Source organism: Ciconia boyciana, chromosome 4 (assembly GCF_034638445.1).
Source record: "Ciconia boyciana chromosome 4, ASM3463844v1, whole genome shotgun sequence".
NCBI lineage: Eukaryota > Metazoa > Chordata > Aves > Ciconiiformes > Ciconiidae > Ciconia > Ciconia boyciana.
The window spans coordinates 92,910,285-92,933,666 of NC_132937.1; the positions used below are offsets into that span (position 1 = coordinate 92,910,285).

Consider the following 23,382-nt stretch of genomic DNA (forward strand, 5'->3'; position numbering starts at 1 on the left):
GAGACTGGCAATACTGCACTGTAGAGAAAAATCTGTCATATTCATAGCAACCAAAGATGTTACGCTGCCAAAGGGGGAACTTCAGAGCTCCTCTTCCTGGGTTCCCAGCCCTCTGCCCTTTTGTTCCAACAGTTATCTTCTGCTCCTCTCCTGCTTACTGGCCTCGTAACAGGATTGGACTGAACTGTGTGACTGTAGCACAGATTTTGTTCCATTAGTTAAAGCAACATCACAAATGACACTGATACTGCTTGAATTTTGTTGTTTTTTTTTTTTTCTTATGACAGGGATGCATTTACTTAGTACTAATTAGGTAGCACATGACTAATATACCACAGAGGAAATCAAATGCGATTTCACCGTGTATATTTTAATGAGTTTTGCCTATTGCTTCTAATTTGCATTTCTAACAGTCTCCTGGTTTCAGCTGGGGTAGAGTTAATTTCCTTCCTAGTAGCTGCTATAGTGCTGTGTTTTGGGTTTAGGATGAGAATAATGTTGATAACACACTGATGTTTTAGTTGTTGCTAAGCAGTGCTTATACTGGTCAAGCACTTTTCAGCTCCCCATGCTCTGCCAGGTGCACGAGAAGCTGGGAGGGGGCACAGCCAGGACAGCTGACCCCAACTGCCCAAAGGGCTATTCCATACCATACGGCGTCATGCTCAGTATAGAAACTGGGGGGAGTTGGCCGGGGAGCAGTGATCGCTGCTCGGGAATGGGCTGGGCATTGGTCAGTGGGTGGTGAGTGGTTGCAGCACTTGTTTTTTTCTTGGGTTTTGTTCCCCTCTCGCTCTCTTGTTGTTTTCCTTTTCATTATAATTATTATTATCATCATCATCATCATCATCATTATAATATTTCAATTATTAAACTGTTCTTATCTCAACCCACGAGTTTTCTCACTTTTGCCTTTCCGATTTTCTCCGGCATCCCACTGGGGGGAGGGTGAGTGAGTGGCTCTGTGGGCCTTAGTTGCTGAGTGGGGTTAAACGACAACAAACAGTTACAACAGCAGAAGAAAATTATGTCTTAAAGTTTTGTCTAATGATGTATTTTGTTAATGCTCTGTAATTTTTTTACAGTGTTACAGAGGGCTTCACGTAGAGGGAAGAAGGAATTAATTTTTGCTAGAGTCCAGCCTTCCCTAATTTTTGCTGTGAAGTTAAAATACCTTTACCTAAATAATGAATTGCAAGGTTAGTTGGTATTGCCTTAAAAACTCTGAAAGTAGGAAGAGTATAATCAGACGCATTAACCCAGTATAAGTCAACAAAGGTAGTTATTTTTAACTCTCAAATGACTGTTCCTTGCCTGTCGTTCCCTTTCAGGCCTGCTTTATGTGCCCTGTGAACTGAAAAGGGGTATGTCACCCCTGGTATTACCTCATTCCTCCTCCAATGACTGACCAACGTACATCCCAAGGCTGTACTGAACATGTAGGAAAACCCAACAAAAACAGATCCTGAGATTAGTGTGACGTCCTTGTGAGAGCTCAAGGAAGTGCGATGGCGTATCTGAACTTCTGCTTGTCAGGGGCTGCAAAACTGAGGATGTTTTTCTATATACATAGCCTGTGGACAAGAGGAGTTGTGCCACTGAAATCAGTGGGAACCGCAGACACTCAACACCTCTGACAACTGGGCCACATGCTTATGTGAGACCTTGTTATTATACACAAAAGGCTCTTATTTCTACTCTTTTTTTCTCTACCACATAAGCTGACCTAGTTTACAATCTGCCTCTGTACAGATGCGTCCTCTTCCATGGGCAGAAAGAGGACAGAGCCATTGCCAACAAAGAGTGCCTGGAGTTAGAAAGGGGAAGAGACACAGGGTGGCTCAGGAAGGGGAGATAAAGAGAAGGAAATGAAAGACAAAGATGTTTGGAGGAGGGGAGAGAGAAATGGGGAGAGAAGAGAGCAAAGCCATATCTGTATCTGCTACTCCTGCTTTATCCAGGAGACCGAGGAGTTACTCAGTCTTTGCTTGGGACTTTGTCAGTATATTGGAGCCCAGTTTCAGTGAGGCAGATTTTTTATTGTTATGCAGCAAACCTGCAAATGGAGAATAATTCAAAGGGGATACCTCTTCCTATTAGGAAGAAATTCTTTCATGCTGCTGTTTTACAGCCCAGCACACTGTTCTTGCTCTCTATGAACTCCCAAAGATGCTGAGAGCAGTGCAGAATAAAGAAAAAAAGGAAAATACTGTGATAATGATGCTGGATATGCCAGGCACTTTTATAACATTTATAAAATGAAATGCAGTCCTGAAAGGTGATGCCTGATCTGATAGCCTCCACACTGAATTTGTCTGAGTATGAAAAATGAGTTTTGCTTGGGATGCAGATTTTTAAGTGTCTTAGATTAGCTGTCACAATTTTGTGATTAGATTTGTTTTCCTTTCCTTGTGGTTCTGGTTATTTGTCTGACTGTAGAATAACGTGCAGATGAGCTGGATGAGGGAATGCACGGTCTTGCCGTAATGCGTGTGAGATGAAAATGGTACTTCTGTGCATTCTCTGTGCATTTATAAAAGTAATGAATGCAGAGATCCATCAGTCAGTTAGCAGAAGAGCTGTGGGAAGTTTGGAGGTCACATTCATAAATGCTTTATATTCAGTACAGGGATGAAATGTTGAGTATTACAGAGGCAGGGAGCTGCTGGTAGGGAACTGACTGGAGATCCCTGTTCTATTCCTGGCGTTGCTGATGACATGTGATGTGACTGAAGGCAAGTAACTTTCCCTTATTTGTCTATACGAGTTGATGAATTTTAGGACAGGGACTGCCTGTTAGTGGGTGTTTGCAGAACTTAACAGAACCTCAGCTGTGGTTAGGGAGTTCAAATACTAATGTAGTATGAACTTAAAAATTATTTTCTGAAAGTATTCAGCTAACAGGCTCATTTACACACATCTATTATGTGGTAGAATAGCTTGGCAAGATCTCTATCGGCAACTAGCTACATGAGTAATCTCATTGACTTAAATGTGACTCCTTGAGTGAGTAATGTTTTAGTACTGGCTCCATAAACCGTTTTAGTCATCACCGGCTTACAAACTGCGTGCAGAGCCCTGCCAGCACTTACCACACAGTGTAGTGTATTTTACTGCAAGCAATTCTGTCACAGGAGTAATACCCAGTAGTAACTGTTTGTGTAATCTACGCCCACGTGAAGAAGTTACTCTGTTCTGCAGTTGTAAAAACAGCCAAGTTTCACTGGCATGGTGTTCTCTTCAGTTCATGGGAACTGTTAGTTCCCCTTCACAAGAAATCCAAAAAAGTATTCAGTACCTGTGATGTTGTAAGGAAGAAATTTTTTTTATTGCAGCTCGTGGGGATACCGCTGTGTAACTGACTTATGGATCTTCCTCCTTCTTGTGGAAAATGCAGTCATTGCAAATCTGGAGCTGCAAGGTTTCACCTAAAGCTCCTTACAGTCTCACACCAGCTAATGTTTCTGCTTTGATTACTCCTGCCTTATCTTCATCTCTTTGTATGTACCCTCTTCCACAATCACCCCTGTTTCTTTCCCCTACTGTGAGCTTTGTGTCTCCTTTCAGTCTGTTCCTTTTCCTAAGCACAGAAAAAAATCCCATTCAATAGTATCCCTCTTTTATTCTACAAATCCCTCTTTCAAGTCTCCTTCATCAATAACATCAACATAAGGCAGTCCTGAAAGATGGCTTGCCTGTGTCCAGCTTGCCTGATTGAGCCTGAACATCCGCAGGGGCAGGAAGCATATCTCTATATATTTTCTGAATTACTGCATGCATAGGAAGAGCCATATAAATATAGCACTACTTGTTACGACAGCATTACATATTCAACATTTATATCAACTGCTGGAGCAATATAATCACAGACTACAGTACTTCAACAATTACGTACAGTTGCATATTGTTCCTCCAACTAAACAGGCATAGCAAAAAAGATTTAAAGAGCAATCATTATTTTAGAAATAGGGAACCTCTGTAACTCTTCTGTACAATACTTGAATAGCATATCCTCACAAAGAGCATTTGTTTGTGAACTAAAGAGCTTGATCCAAAGCCCAATGGAGGCTCTTCCAATGCATTCAATGAGCTTTGGATTAAGTCCTTCCTGAGGAACAGATGCAGGGTTTTATTCACTAGCACTAGAACAATAAAAATGACAAGACAAAGAATAAAGTTGTCTACAGAGAATAAAGCAGTGTTGTCCTGCAGCAGCTTAAATACATTAGGCTCTATAGTTAAAAGAAAGTCCTGTAGAGTTGTTGGTAAAATTATTTGTGTATCCCATTCACAAAATATACAGTGCAGAAATGTTTAAATATCTACACATAAACACCCAAACACAGTGTATTTCACTGAGTATTCAAGTTCTCAGTATTTGCAAGGGCTGAGTTATAAATGTAACTACAAATTCCAGTTGTGCAAACAAAGATAACACAGAAATAGTTTGTTGCCATTAATCATCAAAACTGGGATGGAAGAGAGAGCTGGAAATTTTTTTATGCCATGGCTCTTAGATGGATACAAAGTGCTTACTGAGACCTCGACTAGACACAGGCTTTCCTTTAGTAAGTTTATCTCATTCAACATAATGATTTCTTATCTGGCCAGTAGATGTTATCAAAATGTAAGCAATAATGAGTGTTGAGGAGCAAAGACATTTGCCCCTGCAGGAAAAACTGGGGCCAGAGTCACCCCAGGAAAAAGAGTCCAACAAGGGAGATAAGCAACTGTGGAGACACAAGAGACTAGACTGAAGTAAAAGTGGCAGCAAATGAGAAGAACAATTAGCAGAAACTAAGCCGGGTGGGAACCTGGGACTTGCAGCAGAGACAAAATATGAAGGGAATCTGATCAGAGGCTTTCAAGAGGTCTGGGTAGATCTTGTAAAGACATTTAGTGGGAGAGAGAGAGCGAAAGCAGCAGACAAAACGGGCTGATTTTTTTAAATACCTGCATGGATTTATGTAAGAAAGTAGAAATTGGGAAAGGAGCCTCGATTAGAAGAGGTTGCAGTCATAGCAAAAAAGACCCTCGTGATGAATATGTGGAGAGAGAGGTGGATTTTGAAAGAGCTGAGGAACTGGTGTGGTCTGGTGCAAGGAAGTGTGATGAGCAGAAAAGGACGTTACACAAAAATTTTATACCAGGAAAGAAAGAAAGGAATAAAAAGCTGACAAATAATATTACACAAAACTATTTCTGTCACTATGAAAAATAACACCATTTAAATTTTACCTCCTCGTATTTAAATGTTCCTAACTTTTTCAGCTCACAAGTAGCCTCAGAAACAAGTCAGTATTCGTAAATCCCATATATTTAATTACCAGGCAAAGCCAACACAGTGCTTACTCCAGTTCCAAACATTAACTAAATGCAGAATGGCACATTTTGTCATGCCATCTTTTCCTGGAGGGTTGCCACAGGTGTGCTCTGACAATTATGGAGAAGAGTAATCCTTCTGTCTTTGCTGTTACTCCTACATGGGGAACCCTATCAGCCTCCAGGGACTGAAATCTCCACTACGTAGAGGAGGAATAGCAAGACCCTCTGGCCATACTCATAATGTTTATGTTGCTACAGCCTTAATGAGTGCTCCTGTGAGTTCTTGTTACCTTTTAATCTTCTGAGTTTTGCACATTGAGGTACAAATCTTCAGCAGTTGAGCTGCCTTCTCCAGACATTTTACCAAGCCCTCCCTATAATCCTTGGTTTATATTCCCTATATATCCTTGGCTTCAATACAGGCTGGGGGATGATGTGATGGGGAGCAGCCCTGCGGAAAAGGACTTGGGGGTACTGATGGATGAAAAGCTGGACATGAGCTGGCAATGTGCGCTCACAGCCCAGAAGGCCAGTCGTATCCTGGGCTGTATCAACAGAAGCGTGGCCAGCAGGTCGAGGGAGGTGATTCTGCCCCTCTACTCTGCTCTGGTGAGACCCCACCTGGAGTACTGCGTCCAGCTCTGGAGCCCTCAGCACAAGAAGGACATGGACCTGTTGGAGCGAGTCCAGAGGAGGGCCACGAAAATGATGCGAGGGCTGGAGCACCTCTCCTACGAGGACAGGCTGAGAGAGTTGGGGTTGTTCAGCCTGGAGAAGAGAAGGCTGCGGGGAAACCTTATAGCAGCCTTCCAGTACTTAAAGGGGGCCTGTAGGAAAGACGGGGACAGACTTTTTAGCAAGGCCTGTTGTGACAGGACAAGGAGCAAGGGTTTTAAACTAAGGGAGAGCAGATTTCGACTGGATTTAAGAAAGAAATTTTTTACAATGAGGGTGGTGAGGCACTGAACAGGTTGCTCAGAGAGGTGGTAGATGCCTCATCCCTGGAAACATTCAAGGTCAGGTTGGATGGGGCTCTGAGCAACCTGATCTAGTTAAAGATGTCCCTGCTCTTGCAGGGAGGTTGGACTAGATGACCTGTAAAGGTCCCTTCCAATCCAAAGCATTCTATGATTCTGTGATTCTATATTCAAGGCTGGATGCTTGTTCCTTCCAGCGCTATTGCAATGGTGTTAAATGACGCCAACTGGGAGGTGTCATTTGCTGCAGGGTGGATGGCAATATTAGAAATGATTAAGTGAGAAAACCAAGGCTACCTGAAGGTCCTCAGAAAGTCAGAGACAAGTGGATAATATTCAAAGAAGAAATTCTTTGTCCTATGAAAAAGAATGTTTTTTTCTCATCAAACAACAATATCACAGTTTCCTAAAGATGTGTCACTTTCTTGAATTAGAAAGGGAACAGGCCCAATGACTAAACCTGTAGCCAACCTGAAGGACTGACTGTCCCTGCAGTAAGCTGAGGTCTTAGCTTCACTGCATTTTCCAATCATCAAAAGTGAAATCATGCAAAATGGAACTGTAATGAGATGATAAGACAAGCTGATTATAGGCCTGCTAATTAAAAATACACAGTATTCTGTATGGAAATCCAGCTCTGCATTACAAAACTGCTGTGCATTTTAATGTCTAACTCACATACTGTCAGCAGGCAATTTTATTTGTCTTTGGATATGAAGGCAGGTGGGCATGTTTTACATAGGCACCACAGCTTGACAGTCTTGTTACTTTGCTTTGACAGTTCCCATGCAGAGCTGCAGAAATAAAATTACAATGCCAGGGGTCAAACATAATGGCTCTGATTGCTTTGAATGACTGATGATCCTCTGGCTTCCCTGACCAACGGTGCCCGTCTTGGTCATGATATGAAGATGCACTCAAGAACAATTAGTAGAGACCATAATTGGAAATGAACTCTCAGCTGTGTGCTGTGACATGCAGTTCAATAACTCAGATGGATCCTCCTCTCTGTTACCCTGCCCACCTCCACTGAATTTGGCATGAGTTGAGCTGTGGCCAGCACCAGGAATGGAGAGCAAGACCTGGGAAAACCACTGATGAGAGCTGGCAGGAGCCAACTGGGGAAAGCATCAGCTGCAGCAAATAAACTATTTTACTCCTTGAAGCTGGTTTGTACCTTGCCTGGATTTTTACTGCATAAATGTCTCTGAATTTCAGCAGCACCCCTCCATGGCTGGCGTGGCAGCAAGATACATCCTAAACTGCCTGAAGGATCAGGGAGGAGGGGATATGAGGCCATGCAGACTTGTGCTTTGAAAGATGACCAGGGATTTTTGCTGTCTGGCCTCACATGCTTCAGATACATACACTGTGCAGAAAGAGCATCTCCCTTTTAAACTGCTTTAGAGTGCTGAAAATATCAAAGCCTCTGTCATTTTCAGTTATCTGTAAAGTTTTTGGCCACAGTGCATTTATGGCAGTGGGGCAAGGGGGAGGATGAGGGGAAGGGGTGCATCCTGGATCTGTTTGGATTTTTTTTGGTTTTAAGCAGCTGTCCAGTGAAATGAATTAATCTTTCCAGAGTTTCCTGAACTCATTTAGGTTCTTTGGTGAGACAAGCTTTCATAAAACCAATGAGGGAGCAAATGGAAGTTCTGTATCTCTGATAAAATATTCCAGCAAAACAGCAGCATCCTTTTCACTGCAAGACAAATTCTTTCAGCCTACTGCTGATCCTTTTATGTTGAAATTAGGAATTGTTCACCAAGATAATCTCCCAACCTCCTGTACAGCAGTGTTGCAGAGAAGCCAAATGGTGTATACGTACATCTTCTTCCTTGTTACCAGTCAGCAGTAATGATGGTGGAAAAATAAAGAAAAACAGCTGCAGTTTATGCTACTCCCACACACATACAAGTTCTCCTTTTGAGCAAAAGCTGAAAGAAAGGCTCAGTAACAGAGTACATAGTATTCTGAACCTGTGCTCCAAAACGAGCTGCAGGCATAACAGGATGTGTTTTAAACGCAACAATGAAGAGGCAGCATTTTGCTATTTAGAAAAGAAGGAAGAAACATAAAAAACTCCAAGATCATTCATAAACTTTGGCTTGTTCAACAATAGGTCCAGCTTGGCACATTACATGGAGTGGCTCTTTGGGAGGACCATATTTTTCCTTTCTTGTAAGGGAGAGTATTACTTTGCTTCATGACTAGGATCAAGTGTAACATTTGCTTACTGATCCATATCCTGTCTTCACTGGTTGTGAATGTCATTACCTATTAGATATAAGAGTTTTCTATGCTTTATTGAAACCTGTGCAATTAGCATTGACTTGAACCATATAGTCAAGAGCACAGTCTGGACCGAGGGGTAGCTTGTTGTGTCTTGTTAATAGTTTGTTAAAGTTGAGGGGAACTTTATGATGGCCTAGGTCTCCACTTGGAGTAAGTAGGCTGTTGAAAATAACAGACATATGCAGATTTCTATTTCCTGATTTCTATTAATTGAGATTCTTGCTATCATAAAAAAAATATTGCAACTAGGTTTGCATGGATTCTTTTCAGAGTTAATCTAAAATCGATGGTTTTCTTACATGAAAATAACCTTGCCCATTTGACTGTTTAGTAACAGAAAGGACAATTGTTTTGGGTTTGTCTCTCTCAGCAAATGCAAGCTCAGAAGAGTTTATGTCCAGCTGCTCCATATAGTCTTTGCCTCAAACAACAGGCTTCTCCGTTCCACAAATTGTTAGCAAGTTATTAAAGAAAATTCCAGCACTTCGTCATTTGCTATGACTAAACTAATTTTCTTCCATGCTGGTAAGGATACCCTCATGGACTTTATTGACTTTCCTGTGGTAGCATTTTGCTGATTCTGCTCACGCTGTGCCCGCGGCAGCACTGAGTCAGCCTCCCTCTTACAAAGTTCTGCCATTAAACCTCCTCCTTCAGCGGGGGGTCGTTATTAAAAAAATGAGACTTCTTTTTTAAAACCAAGGAGAACACAATGCTAAGTCAGATTTTGTTCTGCGTGGTGTTACACTCCCAAGCAGTGGAAATACTGTGTTATTAAAACAAATTGCATTCCACAGTCATTGAACCTTTTTTCCCCTCTTCCTTAAGTATGACCTTAACTTAAGCCAGAGAAAGTTAGGGACTGATTAAACTCTAGCTCAAAGCTTTCCCAGCAGTCCTCCAGGTCCTGCTTGTGATGTACAAGCTGCCACAAAGCAATACTGCACTCAGCAGAGCACTGATAGGAACCAGTGCAAAATGTCTGGGAATGCCTGTGCAAGTCCATGCTCCAGCTGCAGTCAGAATGATTTAAGTATCTGATTGAACCATAACATGAAATTTTCATTTTGATGGCTTTGCATTATCAATTTGAACCTTACTTTTATTGCTTGGTTTGTAAATTATTTGCCTAAAGAAAGGTGGATTCTCACTGACTGGTACCCCTGAGGACATGTTGATTTGCTGCTTTGTATAACTTTAACCTTAAATTAGGTCATTGTTTTTGATAGCCAAGAGTATGAAATTCTGTGCTATATTGTCCATTCTAAATTGTTAGCCACATGTAATCAGATTCATATTTGTTGTTTATTAGCAGATCTGTTTTGTTTTGTTTTGTTTTAAACGTGAGATTGGCCCAGCCCATTTTGGATTTTATTAGCACTTAAATAAAAACTGTGGGAAACCTGGATTTTGAGCAAATTATTAATATTGTTTTAAATGATAAATGAAACTAGTAATATGATAAGAAAAATCTAAGAAAAGGTTTTCAAAACATGTTTTGCATTTACATTTTCCTCATTTAAAAAAAAGTTTTTGCAGGTGCTGACTTTAGCTGATTATTCACCATGGCCTTTAAGATCTTAAAGCTAGCTGATCTGAGATTCTCACACCAGTTTTTACTCATTAAGCAGAAGAAGATACGAACTCACTGCATTTTTGTCTTTAAATGCTTCTCTAAATGAAAGAGTTAGTTATTGGGCTAGACTTAACTAACTGTAATTTAAGAAAAAATTCCTCTGCTTTTATAGCAGAAGTCTGAAATCTGCTTCATCAGTTTCATCGGAACCAGTTTAACAACCTTGATTACTATTTTAATTTCATTTAAAGAAATGTAAAATATGAAAATAGATTTAGGCATTAATATGGGCTATGTATATCCAAGTTTGCGTCTTTATTTAAAAATCCAATTTATGATAAAAAATTGTTGGAGAGGCCTTTAGTTTTTAACATGGTTGTTTTTGTCTTTAGATATAAGAAGTGCTTCATGGTCAGCAGTGTCAGCAGCCCTGAAGATGAACGTCTTGGCCCTGCAGGAATTCACTTGCCCATTCACTCCCTTTCCACTCCCAACATCTTATTGCAAATTCATTTGCTGCTGTTAAAAACACATGGCTGCATGCCATCACACCGAGAACGACAAAGCAAAAGGAATGTCCCCATCATGCCTTTTCCAGCAAAATGGTGTGTTTCCACGCACACCCAAGCACACCAGGCTACCAGGTGAGGGCAACGCTTCTCAGACGCTTGCCCTCCTAATGCTGACGAGCTGCTCGCGCGTGGGTTTCCAGCCGATGAAAGGAGGTGGGGTAGCAGTAACCGCGGAGGGGTCTGAGAAGAAGAGAAGGTGCAAAGGAAGACGTGTGGGGGATTGACTGATGGTGAGGAAGAACTGAGCATTGGTTTGACACCATCTTGCAGTGAGCTGCCAGAATTATATAACAAGACCTCCCAAGAGATGCACTTTTATTGAAGGTCCTCCTAATCCCAACCATTGCACCGGGCTTTCAAATATTTAGGAGGAGACCCTGCGGTAGTCAAGCGAATGCAGTTGACACCAACAGGGTCTGCTGTGCAAACTACTCCCACCACGACAACCTCCTCACAGCTGAAGATGTGGCCCTTCCCACCGAGCGCACGTGCCATCAAGCATTATGTCTGAGCACAGCATGGATCCCTGTGCTTCCCACAAGGACGCGGTGGGAGGAGACTTACCCCTGCACCCTCTTCGGCTTCGGGACTTTCACAGGGGCACGGTCCCGGCGGATCCCTAGGCAGCATATCCGATCCTCCTGCGCCTACAAAACCAAAGACATTTTATTGCCCATGGGAGAATATGCATGGCTGAGATGTTGCTTTGCTTTGCTTGGATCCATTTCTCCCAGCCACGTTCTGTCACCAGCCTGGTATCTCGTCAGCGTTGTTAAAGAAAGCAGAAAGGGCACAAAAACAATGACTGAAAAATATCTCTGCCAGCTGTAAACTGCTCTGCATGCTGTGGAGAGGCAGCCACCGCTGGGAGAAAATGCCGTGGGTGCTTACTGAGTTGACACGCCATGGCTCAGGAAGGACATATTCAATTTCAGCCCCCGCAGTGGCCATCCCTGTCCCTAGGGCGGTGCCCGATGCCGGGGTGGGAGCTGCCCTGGTCCCTGATGGGGTGGTGGGCTGGCCCTGGCTGCCAGGTCGAGCCTTGCCACCCCCAGGGACCCCCCCAGACACCGGTTGCTCTGTGCTCGCCTGTGTTGCTGTGCTGAAGGTGTGCCTGTGCTCACACCATCCCTGGGATGACCTCGTCCCATCCTGGGAAGAATCCAGAGGACTTTTCAGCACTTCTGTGCATCCCAAGGGAAGGGTAACTAAGGGCATCTAGGACCCTAACTAAGAGCATCTCATTAGTGAACACTGTTCGTCAGCCAGGCAGTAGTCACCGCGGCTTATTGGGTGAGGTCAGGCTACAGGCGCAGCTCGCAGGGCATGGTGCGGGCAGCCTGTCCGTCCTGTCTGGAAGAAGAACCTCTGCACTTTTATTTCTACGTCAAGCTTAAACCTTGAAGAAGGTAAGAACTTATCCGCTGATTTCACCTCCAGGGAAAATCTTGCTTAAGCGTAGCTAGCCACAGACAGCTGCTTCATTGCTTTTGGAATTTCCATAGCAATGGCAATAATTACAATAAATAATGGTGGATTAGAGTCAGATTAAATCGGTGAATATTTTCTAAACTGTGAAATTAAATTATAGGGGTTACACGATCTCCTCTATAGAGGATAAGGATGTATAAGGATTTATATATCATCTCCAGTAGCCCTGTTGAATGTACACATTCATACTGAGAATACATTGAATAATGTTCCTTGTGCTACCACAGCACTGTGCGCACCTACTAAATTTGAAATATGGCTCATGTAGTAATACAGCTTGAAATGGCTCTGCAGTCCTTGGTCAATACAAGGACAGTTATTCATGCCCTCTGCTGCTACTTCACTCTATAATCTTGAGTGTGTCTCTTCAAACCACTACTGTTTGTGTACACTCCACAGTTGTGTTATTACTTATGCAAAAGGATCTGTGCATCAGAGATGCTCTTTGCTTATTTGTTGCTCCAGCGGACAGTGGCTCATGCTAACAGTGCTAGCTTGAGCTGTAGCCGACCTATGGATACATGGAGGCACTGACTACGCACTTGTACCTTTCTAACAATATTGGCTGGTGGGTTTTCCTGCTTTTTGGCAGCCTCAAATAGACATATTTTGCTCTGGGGGAAGAATATTAAGAAATGGCAGTGCAATTTATGTGCCAAAATCCTGTGGGTGCTTTTAACTTTTTCCAGCACAGGTTCTTTGGAGCTGACCCTTCCTCTTCCCACATGCTGAACTGTGGGGTCCATGTGGTCCACAGAGCCAATAGGTAGCCCCCAGCAAGGTTTAAAGACTGCATTAAAACCAGCGGAAGTGCTTAATAACAAAATGGGAACCTTTTTCTGTTGTTGTACTCTCATCACTCTGGAGAAGTCCACAAAGCCAGAAGTCCAATGCTGTGACTTTACCCTCCTTTGCATTCATCTCTGCTGGGGTTCCCCTAGAGCGTTGCTGCTTTGGAAGTGGTGCTGCAGAAAAGGCATCTAGTTTATTCTGTCCTGATTTCTTTTTTCTGCTGTTTTTTTCTTTTTTTCCAGCTCACTTTGATAGCTTTATTTATGCTAATCTCAGGCCAAATGGATCTTCCTTGTTATATGTCTGTAGAGCATTTTAGCATAGTGGACCTCTGATTGTCTACTGATACCTATATGCTCTCCTGCTGTTCAAATACAGATGTAAAATAGAGCTGTGTGCCTTTTTTACCATTTCACTAAAGCATCCCTTCATACTCAGGCTCCCGTGCATCTTTTTCTGCAGTATATTTGGAACTGCACAGCCTTCAGCATGTTGTCCATGTGTGGATGCCTCTGTTTGCATTAGTAAGTAGCTGTGCAGTAGGAGTGGATCACAGGATGGGGAGCAGTTGGTGCTAACATCTCTAGATCTATATTGTAAGTATTTCCAGGATTTAAAGTCAGACTAGATTTAGTCTGATTCCCTGGACTGAATGTTACCACAGTGTCAGAAGGAGTAATACTTGATTTGAATATTTGTGTTTCCACTAGGGTTTGAAAAGTATTTCATGTGACCCTGCAGAAGAGTTTCTGGTTTGGTTTCCTCCACAAGGACTCTTGTCTGCAACTCAACAGTCTCATCACATAGTGTGAATCACTCCACATCTGAACCAGTTGCAAGTGTGGTTGAGGAAAGAGGGGCGAGTTCACTAAAAACCATACTACTGTTCTCTGCCAAAGTACTGATGTATATGCAGCCTATGCCCACCAAGAAAGGGCAGTCTGGTCACTAGGATGCTAAGTGGAGGTGTGGGTTGCCTAATTTCACACTTGTGTTACAACTAGCCTTCTGCATAGCCCTTGGTAGGCACTGGTATTGACCTAAGTTGTCCACCTGTAAGTGATCACAGAATCACAGAATGGTTTAGGTTGGAAAAGACCTTTAAGATCATCGAGTCCAACCATAAACCTAACACTACCAAGACTACCACTACACCATGTCCATAAGCACCTCATCCAAACGTCTTCTAAATACCTCCAGGGATGGCAACTCCACCACTTCCCTGGGCAGCCTGTTCCAATGCTTGATAACCCCTTCAGTGAAGTAAAATTTCCTAATATCCAGTCTAAACCTCCCCTGTCGCAACTTGAGGCCATTTCCTCTTGTCCTATCACTTGTTACCTGGGAGAAGAGACCGACCCCCACCTCTCTACAACCTCCTTTCAGGTAGTTGTAGAGAGCAATAAGGTCTCCCCTCAGCCTCCTTTTCTCCAGGCTAAACAACCCCAGTTCCCTCAGCCGCTCCTCATCAGACTTGTGCTCCAGACCCTTCACCAGCTTCGTTGCCCTTCTCTGGACACGCAATATTCTTTGGACAAGTGATATTCCCCAATGATGTGGCAACACATGAAAGATTAAGAAGAGAGCGTTACAGCAGTAATACACGTACTTAACTAGAAAAGAAGTCATGAAAGTTCAAGGCCTATAAACTAACACACATAAGAAAAGAATAGATTTCCCCCAAATCTCACAAACCTATAAATACCATAAGCCTGAGCAGACTTAATCTCCACACTCTGTACTTGGTGACAGGCCATATCTGCCACAACATGGACCTCTGACTTGATCTGCATGGAGGACATGGAAACTTTATAATCACCCTTGGGTTAAAAAAAAAAACCAACAAGCATGTTCACAACCATGGACATGTTGTAAAGGCTGCACATAGTACCAGTTCCTGCTGCCGTTAGCACAGCTAAAGTTTTACATCTATCATTGTCTGTACAGAAGTGATGAAGTAACTCAACCAGAACAGCTGCAGGGCAGCTCCATCAGCACTATTGGGGCTCAGTGGCTTTTCATCCATCTCTGTGCATACTAGCTCCACTTCTGTGTAACACTGTGCTGACTTATTTGTTTCCTTTTATTTGCTGTTGATTTCAACTGTGAATAGGGTTTGATGGATGACAGGAGTTTAACAATAAAGAGGACCGGACAATACAACAGAAATGAAGCTGAGCTAACAGTCTCTTTCCTTAAGAGATGTATCCATGCAGACTTGGGAGAGAAATCAAGGTGCAGGTAATAAGGAATTTGGGATCTCAGCTCACCAGCATCAGCCAGGAGAGAAAGGAATGGATGTTGTCAAGACGGGAAGGATGAAATTTAAGTGTAAGAGGCAGATGCCCAGTTCCTGGTGATGTAGTTGGCAAGTCCAGAATATGGATGAAAAATAGAGGTACTGATGAGGGATCTGGAAAACTGCTGTGCACACCCACTCATTGCTCTTAACAAACAAGGGGAGACTCTAGCAGTTCGTTCCTGAATCACAGTTCTTCATGGTCAGCACTGTGACCATGGGAGAAGCACCTCTACGTTGGCTAGCAGTGACCTGGGGCAGTACACTCATCTCAAGGGTGCCTGCTCCATCCATCTCAGTCTGTCAAACCCTTTGAGTTTCTGCTCTACTTCTATAGGACCTGGACAAAGAAAGGAAACTTTAAGGTGCAATTCAGCTGCTGAAATACGTGAGCTTTCTACAGGGGCCCACAACTCCCTTAGAAAATCCTTCACAAATGCAAAAATTACCCAGAAACCACAGACATAGGTTCCTAATTTTGCTATTTGTTTTAGCAACAGAGTGCTCTGTGTTTTCAGCATGTAGACTCCATTGCTGTGTTGTTAAGCTGGTGGGAAACAACTCCGAGCCCTGTACCATACAACCATTAACACTGGGGTATACTGTACCCATCTGAAACCCAGCAGCCTATATCCTTTTGCAAAAGAAACTGGTGCATTAAAGGAGCAGGTTGCCGCATAAGAGGAGCTGAATCAGGGAAGAACTTTAGGGCAAAGATTTGTCTCCTCAGATGAAAAGGTAGATAAAGCACTTACAGGTATTCACCAGGAATCCTGCAGTGATCAAATCATACTAAATCAAGCCTTCTTCATTTCTCATGATAGTCATTTATGCCTGCTATGAAAGGTTAGGGCATAGTCAAATGTTCGTTTGCACAGCAGCTGGAGCAGTTTAAGATTTATTATCCTCTTCCACAGAGACAGGTTGTTTGTGGGAGCAATTTTAGTCCTTTTCAGAGCCAAGGCAAGTTGCACACATGTGCCAAAAGGACATGTTACTGCTCCCAGTTTGGCCCTCTCTGGCTGCTGGAGGGTGCTGCCATCTCAGATCTGCTGGTCAGTCTGTTGCTCACCAGAGTGTGTCCTGCCCTGTTCAGATTGGAAGGAAACAGGCTAGCTCCAACCAAATAAATCCTGGATCATCACTAGACTGGCCCATTTGGTCTTGAAGAGGCCAAGGAGGCAATTTATTAGAGCAACTATTCTCACCTGACTTGAACCACAGGAATTCCTGCTGTTTCTCAGTGTGCTTTCTTTCAGCTACATATGCCTTGCATTAAAAACGAAAGTCAAACTATGTCCTCTTGTTGCTATATTGGCAGTGCCCAGCTGAGCCAGCAGACAGATGCCATGTTAAACTACAAAGTAGAGTTTGTCACCAATTATTCCTGTGAATAATAAAAGGTCATTCAGAAAACTAAAATCCTCAGAGAAGGAAAGGGAGAGAAAAGAGAGACAGTCTAGGAAAACAGACCTTTCAGCAAGAGTGCTGACATGTTTATTTATTGAACCACTAAATGGCTTGGTGGCTTCATAGAGTTCAGATTGGGAGAGGTCACATATCAGTATGAAGACAAAGGCATAATTTAAGTGGTGAAGAAAACCACTCATTTATATGTTTTTTGCGCTTACTTTTCTTTAATATACACTATGTTTAGGCATTGCATCCTTGCTATATTTTGAAACAATAGTAAGGAAACTTTCTTACTCTTTTAACTATGCTTTGAGGTCTCACCTCTAAGAGTTAAGAAAATATTTTAGTCTCAGTTTCCATAGAATCTTCAATCTTAGAAAAACTATTATGGAGAGTGCTTTAGGTGCCACTTGTCTTGTGATGTGAGTGCCTCTCTGATAGCGATTGTCTTAAGAGCACTAGCTCATTTAATCTGTTTTTCTGCATCTGATAGCGATGTTATACACTGGGGTGGATGCACAGGTTATAGAGCTAATGGCACAATTCTCTTTTGCGGATTTGCTTTTCTCTTCCAAATGATTTTTTTTTTTTTTCCAGCTTTCACACTGTGATGTATTTTGGACTTAAATACAAATAAGGCAAAAATGTCCCTACTAGGGCTAGTAGGAGGGAAGTCACACCTCCTTATACCCCATTAAAAAGGAGCCTTGGGTGGTGTCATTCCTCAGAGGGTGCTGGTTGGATTGTGACCATACCAGAAGCACTGTGCTGCATCTGTACTAAGAATAGGTGTTGAAGGCCCAGTTTCCAAAATTCAGATGCACGTTTTAGTTGCAGATGTAGTCTGGCACCATTCTCGGAAACACCTAAACAGACTTGCATTGGTTGTTGCAGGTGGAGTAGTTAAAACCATTGCAGATCTCCATCACTGAGATGGATTAGCTTTCTTCAGCTCAGTCAGGTGTTCAGGAGTGATTTGAACTAGTCCAGGCTAGCAATACTCTGATATGGCTTTTGTATGCTTCAGTTGTGTGGGAAGTGATAGCAGCTTGGGGTAACAGCTATATCTTCAGCCATTCACTACAAGGTCATGCAACACCAGTCTCAAATTTCATCCCTTACTTGTTTTAATGAGGAATTTCTACCTACCAACGTAGTTTCTGGTGACCAGCACTGATGAACTAATGTTGGTTCAGACTGTGCATGCATTTTCCTGCAGATTTAACTCTGTGGGCAAAACCCTTTCAACAGTTAGTTGTAGTAGCATAAAATAGCTACAAGTGCTATGAAGTTCACCGTTTCTGCTATGAAGCAAGCAAAAACCCCTCAGAACCATAATCTACATATATTTTGCAATGAAACCTTAAGTATAGACCAGCCCTAAGGTTAAAGCTATTCTAAGAGAATGAGATTGCAATGTTGCTTAGAAAATTGCTCCCAATCTCAGCAATCTTGTTCACAGTGAACAGCTTATGATGAAATTGAGAGAAAAACACCAAAGTTTTTGGAGGAAAAAATGCCTGCAGGAAATAAGCTAAAACTCTGACATGAATTGGGAGGCATGAGGAAGGGAAAAACTGTGAATTTTGTTTCTCTTATTTATAATAATTTGCATTGGAGTACATTCTCTTATTTGGAAATTCCAGGTAAGAAATATGATTTTCTATCATTAAAAGAGCAGATAGCCTCCTAGCTTTGCCTTGAGTTAGTTCCTGTACATGGCAGCAGTGCAGCCAAACAATGAATTCATTGCCTTGCACAAGGGTTTAAAAATAGCAGAGAACTCCTTGAATGATATAAAGAAGGGAAGCACAAGTGACTCATGCAAATTCTTTTTAATCATGACATCTTAAGCTCAACCGCAGGAAGAAAGCAGAAGGTAGCAGCAAGATTATCTGCTACCGATAACCATTCTTTACTAGGAGAAACAAAAGCCATCAGTTACACAAACAGTGCTGAAAGTGCATGTCTAATGCAGTGAGGGAGACAAATAGCTTGTGGTGCTCATCTCACTGCATCCACCTAGAGGATTTCTTGCTCCCAGGAAATGCATATGTGTAAATACCACGAACCCTCTAACCCTCTCAGCAGAGCCAACAGAGACGACTGCAAGAGCTGTGTCCAGTTTCCTTAACTGCAGAGTGAGTTTATCTTCTGTCTTCATCACGCTAATCTTGCCCACACTGAAGCAGATGAGGCATATTTTTATGATCCCTTCTGTTACCTAGAGTTAGACCTGTAGCTGCATGTACCAACAGCTGGGAGTGCTACATGCATATGGGGAAGATGCTATGGATGAATCTCCAACAGTCAAAACTGGTATGTATCTATCCAGTTAAACCTAATTTCCTCTTTGCTGACTTTTAGCAGCAGGCAGGACATTTCCCATTAGTGGGTACTACTGCTGAAGTAAATGGCCATGCCTTTGCAGTGCACCTGATGGAGACGGGAGGAAAGCAATCTCCATTTTTCAGCAAACTGTGTCTTTAGATGACTCTTCCAATTATGCTTTTCTGCTCTTCCCTGTGGTGAGCAACCAGTCTGGCTCAATAGGGTAAATCCTTGTATGTGTCAGATTGCATTACTGTGGAGGAGGAGGGACAATCATACTCTGCTGACATTTAGCTGCAGGTAATAGAGTGCATATAAGAGGACCTATCACTGTCAATTTTCCTCTCACACCTCATGATCTCCTTCAGGGGTGACATTTTGGATCTAGTTTGCATTTGGAGGTCTGACAAAAATGGCAGGCTCACTGAAGGTGCAATAGAAATGACTGAACCACACACATCCACCTAGTGGATTTAGGAATAAATAGGTATAGTTTATTCTGAGAAGCCTCCTTCCACACTGCTAAAAAAGCCGTATTGCAAGATTTTCATCGTTAACCCAGGAGTTAAGCAAATAAAACAAGAGGGTTTTACAGCATAACACCCTGAAGTATGTCAGTCCTTGACAAGGTAACAGCAAGACCCCTGAGTAGAGTGAAAGTGGGCTCATCTGCCTGACTAGACTGTAGTTGTTAAGGGCCAAACTGCAGTGGGGCAGACCTAGCCCAAACTGTCTGGACTTGACCTCCAGTTTTGCATACTTTTGAGTTAAGATTTACTGTCAGTTGCTTTGAAGAAATGTGTAATTTTTCTATCAGACAAATCTGATAGAAATCTGTATCAACAGTCCATTGCAAAGCTAAAACTGCCGGTTTTGCTTGACAGAAGATGGTATTAACTAATGCCTTGTCACTATCTTCTGTTGTGATAAAGAGTAACGTGCCAGGTATGAAAGAACCCACCTCAACCCTGCATTTGTGCTAGACACACATGTTAGTGCAAATCCTGTAAATTCTGCAATGGCGGAGTCAAATCTTGCTCTTCCCTAGACAGGCGCATGAGAGTTGAAAAGTGCATGAGCCATGACACTGCTGGAAAGCCGTGCAATCCAGGAGAGTGGACCCTTTCAGGCCAGATATTTGGTTCACCTGAAGTTGAGAGTAGATCTATTATCTGCAAGAAGAGATCCAGAGCACTGAACAGGGTTAGTAACTGTACAGTCAAATTAAAATCACTACTTAATGTAAGGTTAATATAATGTGACTTTTAACAAAAGGACATCGGAAATAAGATCCAGACATTTAAGGATGAAGACACCTGTCTTCACCTAAACTTAGCTGTGCTGCATGGTAATCAGTTTCAGTCATTTCAGAGGGAGTACTTATAGAGTAAGTTACTGCTCAATTAGAGAAGATGCATCAGCCTCTGGCCTCTGTGGATAAGGTTGGCAATCTTGGAAAATGACATATAATTAGGAAAAATTATAGTGTTTGCTTTCAAAGTACTATTTGTTTTCCCAAAAAAGCAAACTGACAGGCAAACATAATATCCAGATATGGTATCTCCTCCCCAGTTATTCACATATCACCTCCCCAGAATTAAAATAGGTAGTGAAATGTTTCATTTCCCAGCCACAACATTCAAAGGAGGCATGACTTGCTGGTCAAAACTCCAGTCATGTTTCTTAAATGCCAGTGATGTTTCTTATCCAAGCCATATGCTTGAAAGAGTTCAGTAAAGGATTGCTTGGCTCTCTAATAGAGGAAGAGATCAAGTGCTTTGAAAGCAAAAGCCAAACTAAAAAGAAAATAAATTATGATTTTAATGTCATGATGTTGGGCTATATTTTGCACCTAAAAGGTTTAATACTTAAGGAAAGTTCATAAGTTAATGTGCAATGTCAAATGATGCCACATCCATCACCTTCCAGCCAATACTTAGGGCATTATGAGGAGTATAACAAGCTACATCTCATGAGTACTTTTTGAGACCTGCTGCACTGAGATGGGCTAACTGGATATAACGTTCCAGGCTGTCCCACACTTTGGGGACTCATGTAAAGGTGGCATCCTGGAACATAAAATCTGGATTCCTTGCCTGGGAGCCCCACCAAACCTCCACATTAATAAACATGACGGGAGATTAAAGAGGCGCTTTCTCTCTGCACTTCCTAAATGAGGACAGGCCAGCCATGTAATCCCAAGGGGACGGGATCCTGGCTTTGTCCTCTCTCAGTTCTTCAAAGTCACAACATGTGCTCCTTAAAGCATGCCCTGCTGATGCAATGCAATAACTCTGACTCTTGTGCCCATGGTATGCTAAACAGAGCTCTTAAAGGGTAGAACAAACAGCTGTGGCACAATCCAAACAGTAAGAAAAAGCTGGTTGGCTTCTGCAGACTTGTGGAAATTATCAGCTCAGTTCTTCTTGTTCTTTCTCGGCTGTTTATCTGTCCTGTGATGTGCATTGTCTAAATTTGAAATTAAAAACATTCCTGAGGCAATGAATGTCTTTAAGGACTCGCATTCCCCAGTGCATCGAAGAATAGCTAAGGCTGATCCTTTGCCTTTGGTATCTATGCTTGCATCCAAGTTTTCGGAGCCTCATGATTTTAGCTACAGCATCCTCATTACCTGCTGGGGCAGAACGCGTGTGCAAGGCAGTCCCATGATGTGGCAGGTTTCCCTGCCTGAAGAGGCAGTCCATCTGTGCAGGCTACACCAAAGTGGAAGCTGATGCATGGACTGTATATGTGACTGGGGAGTTTCTGCAGAGCTTGAGCCCTGAGCCTAGCTGGGGGAGTGCTAAAGCTGTGATAAACAAAACTGACCTCCTTTTAAAATGTAGCTTTTGCAGTGTATGTGTATCTCCCTTTATCTATCCTATTTCTTTGGTTCCCTCCACCCCTCCTTAGCATGAACAGTGAGGAGTGTTGATTCAGTAAAGAGAATCAACTAAGAGAATTAGCTACACTGTTGAGAAACAGCAGCGTAGAGCCTGTACCAGGGTACCAATAAACATTTTTCACAGCTCTCATCTTGACAATAAGCCCATAATACCATGGACTTATTGTTCCATTGGAATATTGTCTTATTCCATAATAGTGGAATAAGACATGAAGAAAGCATAAAATTACATCAGGGCTTCAATTAACTTTCATATTACCTGTAACTCAAATGCTTATTGCTTCTGTGCTAGAGTTATTACTTACTTTTATAAAATTTTAAACTGTAACATTTTAAAGAGGCAGCCTGCCCTGTAGAGACATTCCTGAAAACAAACAAAGATCAGGAAATTTCAAAAGGTTTAAGAGTAAGCCCCTATATGTCAGGCTGCATATTCAAACCTTTCCTGTTGAAATCTAGCAAGCTAAGTTTCTTGTGAAATTTATAGAAATTAGAAATGTATTAGAAAGCCTCTTTTTGAAAGAACCAGTCTGCTTTCATGTCAAATCTTGTCTGGAACATGAAATTGTGGAGACATAATGAATAGATGAGAGGTGGTTTTTTGTTTTGTTTTGTTTTTTTTCTTTAAATGACAACCAAATGACCTAATCCTCAGCAGCTCTCAATTTGTGAATAGTTCAGTCTGAGTTTAAGTTAAGTCCATGGATGCTTCTTCCTTTTTTTGGGCTATTCAAATATTGTGTTCACAACCTGCACCGAGTCACAGGTAAAAAAACCTGTCATGCTTTATTTATTTTAACTGTGCAGGTAGGTTGTTTGCATTTTTCACATTCTATTTCTAAGAACACCAGCAAGTCTTCTCGTAGCTCAGTTAAAGACAGTTTCTAAGAACACAAGAAATGCCCCACTGGACCAGAGCAATGGTCTTTGACAGCAGCAGTGAGAGTCATCATATAGGGAGAACACCTGCACCCAGCCTGTATCCTCAGACCTTCCCCTGTACTTCCTCCAGCATCCACAATCACTAGATTAGGGATGTAATTGGACCCATCTCTGCCTTGCGCCTTTGGTACATTTTCTGGATCTGTTGTCCATCGTTTTGTTAACATGGAGACATTTATCTGTCTGGTTTTATTTTTTTTCTTTTTTTTTCTGTACAACACCGTCATCATCTACATGGTGTGTGAACTGTCATGTTTAGCACTACCAGTTCAGAAACCTCTAAGGAGGAGGACAATGAATAAGTGTACTGTTGTAAGTTATAGTTTGCTAAACAACTTAGTAATTCTGAATGTCTAAGATATGACTGCAAAGGGATTGAATGCGCAGGGATATAAACCTTCACAGTCTGAATTTCAGGCCACCTTAAAAGAACCTCACATAGTATCCAGAAGCAGAGGCAGTCA

The 23,382-nt window shown here is 42.2% G+C and overlaps 1 protein-coding gene across 3 annotated transcripts in view; it reads right to left on the minus strand.

Annotated features, from left to right (window-relative positions):
• Positions 1-23,382, minus strand: part of PALM2AKAP2 (PALM2 and AKAP2 fusion) — a 277,857-nt gene that overhangs the window by 105,085 nt on the left and 149,390 nt on the right. For all 3 annotated transcript variants that reach the window (XM_072860628.1, XM_072860627.1, XM_072860626.1), the window contains one exon: positions 11,310-11,392. In XM_072860628.1, coding sequence (XP_072716729.1) covers positions 11,310-11,392 — 83 coding nt within the window. The remainder of the gene's footprint in view (positions 1-11,309; positions 11,393-23,382) is intronic.